General features: G+C 40.6%; 1 protein-coding gene across 1 annotated transcript; it reads right to left on the bottom strand.

Annotated features, from left to right (window-relative positions):
• Positions 1 to 251: 251 nt before the first annotated feature.
• On the bottom strand, positions 252 to 3,651 carry LOC131690679 (protein ERGIC-53). Its single transcript, XM_058976604.1, has 5 exons — positions 3,378 to 3,651; positions 2,287 to 2,614; positions 1,330 to 2,205; positions 1,141 to 1,263; positions 252 to 977 (listed from the first exon to the last, which is right to left on the bottom strand). Exons 1-5 carry the CDS (start codon positions 3,562 to 3,564, stop codon positions 941 to 943), a joined length of 1,551 nt encoding a protein of 516 aa, XP_058832587.1. The 5' UTR covers positions 3,565 to 3,651; the 3' UTR covers positions 252 to 940.
• Between the last annotated feature and the right edge of the window lie 1,024 nt (positions 3,652 to 4,675).

The raw sequence follows: 4,675 nt of genomic DNA, 5'->3' as shown, positions 1-4,675 counted from the left end.
AGCACTGATAATACAATATCAAAATAATTTTCCGATTGACAAGGCGATTACACTGTTGCTGGATTTACTTACTTCAAGATTATGATTTCTGCAAAGCGTTTTGTTTCTGGACTTCGATTATTCTGCAACATGGTTTTCCGCAAATCGATAGATAGGTACATACTTGCAGGATAAAGGTTTAGGTGGGTATTTGAATTGGTGCACTTGTAGACTAGGGCTTTACGAAATATACGTGAGTAAAACCAGTGCAACAATATTCAATAAACTTTGTTTATTTTTAAATAATTCTCGTTCTTGTGAATCGATACACAAATATAACACACATTTACACTGACATTCATCAAAAAAAAACTATTGTAAAACAACCGCATAATATTTAGGCTACCCATTGGGAAGAACGAACTTCGAGATGCTTCAGTGATTGGTAGCATCAGCAACCAACATAAACTGTCACTAAAATTACTACAGAATGTGTTATATCCACCGAACAGTTAAAACATCAAATTCAATCTCACTCACTAATAAGCAGAAAGGACAACATAAAATTTGAAAACTAACGAGGATCCTCTCGCGCCAACGATCACTCCATACCAACCCGATTCAGTGCGTTTGCTGTGTGTTAAGTAATAAATGCTTTCTGCGTGCCGTTGCATTACCCGGATGCTAGCTGGATATTTTCATGATTTCCTAAATCCATTTATTGAATCGATAGAACTACTGCTTCAGACGCAAAATTTACGCTGCTATATACTTTTTTTTCATCATCACTTAATTTTCTTGTATAACTAAACTAATCGATCGTAATCATACTGAATATGCTGTACGGTTGGTTTGTTGGTTGGATGGACAGTCTATAATTTGCATTCATTGATGTTAGCTAGCGCTCGAACGTTACTCCTCTCGGGTTTGCTAGTAATTGTCTCGAGCACAATACGCTTTTTTAGTAGAATTTCTTCGCCTGAGCGTCTTTACTGTCTCTGGAAATGGAAATTACAGAAATATGTTAATTGACTTGAGTTTTTCGGTGTTCTGTTTTTTTTTGTCATACTTAATCTGTATACTGCTGGATCACTAATCTTTCTCGTATCATACTCAAGTGCTTATCGAATCTTCGATAGCATTAAATCAAAAATAACTCACCTGTACATATTGTAGCCTAGTATCACCATTAAGTGAACGACAATCGTCACCAGGAAAGCCGTCATTCCGACGCAGTTCTGCGTGGCGCATTGCACGTTCGATTGTGCGTTAGGTTGCTGAAGTCTATAAATAAAACAAGAGAAACAGTTTCAATCTGGACTCAACGCGTTCATTCACAGAAAACCATACCTTTGGGTAACACCTGCGACTCCTTGTTTCACTTGATTCATTCCGTCGCGCATTTCGTGTATCAAACTCTGCATATCGTATCCTCCGGCCTGAATTTGTGCTGTAGGGGCACGCGCCTGATTATTCAGAATCGAATCGGCTCTCGCGTGCACCTCACCAATGATAGAACGAATCTCGCGTACCGTTTGGACCACCACATTCTGATTCTGCAGCAGCGCGTCAACCTCGTGGCGCTGGATAGCCGCTCCGGATCCGATCTGTGGAACGCCTGGCTGCGGTGGTGCTTGCTGTTGAATGTGTGGTGGTGGTGCACCTCCTTGTACAGACAGCAATCCAAGGGTTCGCTCCTGACGACCTATCACCTCGTCCAGCTTGGTGTTAAGTGCTTTCAACTGTTCGTGGGTAGAAGTTTGTGCTTCCCAAATTTGACGCAACTCGCGAGCGTTGTAGTCTTCGAACCAGCTGTCCACATCCTCTTTCTGCTCTTCGGGATGATCTTTTCTGTATTCCTCTTTCTGCAGTTCCAGTTTCTTTTGATAGTCCTGGTATTCCTGGGTTAGTTTGGCCTGATCTTGATCCTGAGGTACCTCTTCCTTGATCTGTCCCGGTATGTGCAACGAGGTGGTCAGAAAATGGAAAACATCGTGATCGTCGGCCAAACCTCCGGTAGCAGATGATATACCAAAGTGGCCCGTTTTCGGCAGCACGACATTCTCCGCTCGGAAACACATTTCGTAATCCTGGTCGTTGTTCGTCATGCCGTTGTGGAACAGAACGGTTAAAATATTGTTGTAGTACTCAATTTTGGCACGTGTCGGGAATGGCTTGTTTCGGAAGTCTCGCAGGCACCCGGAAAGCAACTGTGTCGAGCCATCGCTGAAATTATGTGTAAATGAGCGTTAGTTAAAATCTCCTTCGATAGTCAAAGGTGAATGCAGACTTAAAACTTCTACTCACTTCTGATGATCAAACTTCTTCGTTCCATCATTGAGCACAGCTGATATGTACGGGTTGTTGTGCTTGTTATCGTTGTCGAAGGAATCGAAAAAGATTCCCAGACCGACCCATTGATCGGAGGAACCGAATACATCGCCGGTGTAGTCACCTTTTTCCGTCGTGTACCAGAAGGCCAACCCGTCGGCACCGATTCGTCCCCGACCGGATACACGGAACACAATGTCCACCTCCCACCAGTCGAAGGCGGTCTTATGCTTTGTCCAGATGGCACCTTTTTGACTGCGCAGTGAGGGCGCTATTCGCACGTTCTCCGAACTAGCAATTGCGTCTGTAAAGGTTGAGTTGAAACGTTAAGATACTTTAAAGGTAACCGATCCGATTCGGTTGTTATCGCGAAACAGCTTGAGTAATATTATTGGTACGATAGCCTGTTACGTTTATTCAAGGTTAGTGATTTCTGATGAATACTGGAATAAAACATCCAAATTAAAATAATGAATAACTAGCGTATGCCCACTAGCATGAAATTAATCCAAGTATCTTGTTCAAATTGATAGTTTTTTCGTAAAAATAAATATCAGTAACTGGTCTGGTGATGATTGATTCAGAAGTGAACTTTGCCAAACGTTTATTAGTTTTTACAGAGCATGCCCGTAACGCAAAGTATTTGAGAAAGCAAATTATACCTAGGCATTGTTATCACAGTTTAGCTAACATTGATCCAAACTGGTTTGGACCAACACGAGCAAACTGGACGCGTGTACTAATTAAACATTTTAATAAACAATGTGTTTCGGCACAAATGCACTTGAAAAGGGTAAGCAAAATATAAACATCTCAAACAGTATCATTTTTGAGAATGTTTTGCTGACAAACCCCATTGTAATTATTTTACAAAAATCCCCAAATATCCGGCACACGAAAGCAATTTTTCGTCTAGACACGAAAAACCTTCTGACGTGTAACTCTAGCTTTTCTCTCTCGCGCGCGCCTTTCTCCTTACATTTAACCCGTGCTTCTTCCATGCTCCACCATACCAACATACGTCCAGCAGACAGGGACAGTAAAAAACAAGACTGGACTATACTTACTGCCACCGTACTCCCAGAAGGGAACCGTTCCATCCTTTTGCGCCAGGTAGGGCGGTTTAAAGGAATATTTGTATTCGAAGCGCCGATGCACCAGGTGGGTATTTCCGTTTACTCTCGGCAAACTGGGGCTGACGATCGCGGCCAACAGGAGAGTAGTTGACAAATACGTCAACCCAGTGACAGCCATTTTTACGAACTACTGAACTAAAACACTAGCACCGTAGCTGAGCTGGAAGCTCGCGGATGGACTGGATGAGTGTAAATTGAATGTCGGAGAGGGAGCAGAAATTACTTGGGCTCGGAACGTGCTTGACAGCACACTGACGTTTCTTTGCACCACGTTTGTTTTTACACAAAAAGGAACGGCTCTCCGCTCGAAAAGCGAACTGAACGAATCTTGCAATACCAGGGGTTCCGCTGAAATATTTCAAATTGCAAATAATATAGTCAACAACGTCATTGAAGTCTAATTTGTAAAATAACCAAGATGATGACAATATATTTCTATACATTTAAGTACAGTTGTATTTTTTACGCATGATCTAAACACGGTGTGTATAATAGAACAATATTATGGCAAAAAATAAGCATTGCTGAATTGTTCACTATTGGATTAAGGAAACTTTTACCTTCAATTTGAAACCAATTCAGAAATAATCCACCGAGGGATCCTGAAGAATTTTTTTTCAAGTTCAAATATCATGAGTTATGAATCTTACTATATACGTGTTCTAACTATCACGGATCATTCAAAACATTGGGTCCAATCGAGGTCCTACATAGTCCAAAGTATCATTATCTATAAACACGATTGAGTGTGTGTTACATAAGAAAAAACTTCAAAATTTGCCAATTCGTTTCAAAATATTTATATATTTCAAGAATTATATAGTGCAACAAAATGTGATAATGCGTTTGAAAATTTTTCATATGATTCGGGAACCTCCCAAGCCGTAGAAAAGTCCAAATGAACAGACTCGGTAGCTTGTTTACTGAATTTTGCTGATTGCATAGTTTCACAGAGCTGTGGCATACGGAATCTTAAAATATGAAACTTTGAACTATTGGGAAGTTTCGCTTTTGTCCAACTTTCTGCAAAACATTCAGTGTGTTTCTCGTACTGGGTGTAGGATCTCTTTGAAACAAGACTAATATAGTTAATGAAACTGGCACGAGCCTGAAGATATATAAATTTACTTCAGTGTGGTTTCTATGTTATAGAATTCAATACCTTTCTTAATATTTCAAGAGATCCGTCAAAACAGAAAATGTAACGGTGTTAGTTTATGACAATTTGT

This window comes from Topomyia yanbarensis, chromosome 3 (genome assembly GCF_030247195.1).
Source record: "Topomyia yanbarensis strain Yona2022 chromosome 3, ASM3024719v1, whole genome shotgun sequence".
Lineage (NCBI taxonomy): Eukaryota > Metazoa > Arthropoda > Insecta > Diptera > Culicidae > Topomyia > Topomyia yanbarensis.
Note: the sequence above shows the minus strand (reverse complement) of the source record. Positions and strands in the feature narration are given on the sequence as shown.

Bases quoted from the DNA above. Each gene is read 5' to 3' on its own strand.
- LOC131690679 (XM_058976604.1), bottom strand. From the start codon at position 3,564: ATGGCTGTCACTGGGTTGACGTATTTGTCAACTACTCTCCTGTTGGCC. The intron at 2,615-3,377 runs GTAAGTATAGTC...CAACCTTTACAG, and splicing joins CTTCTGGGAGTACGGTGGCA to ACGCAATTGCTAGTTCGGAG. The intron at 1,264-1,329 runs GTATGGTTTTCT...TTTTATTTATAG, and splicing joins GTCGCAGGTGTTACCCAAAG to ACTTCAGCAACCTAACGCAC.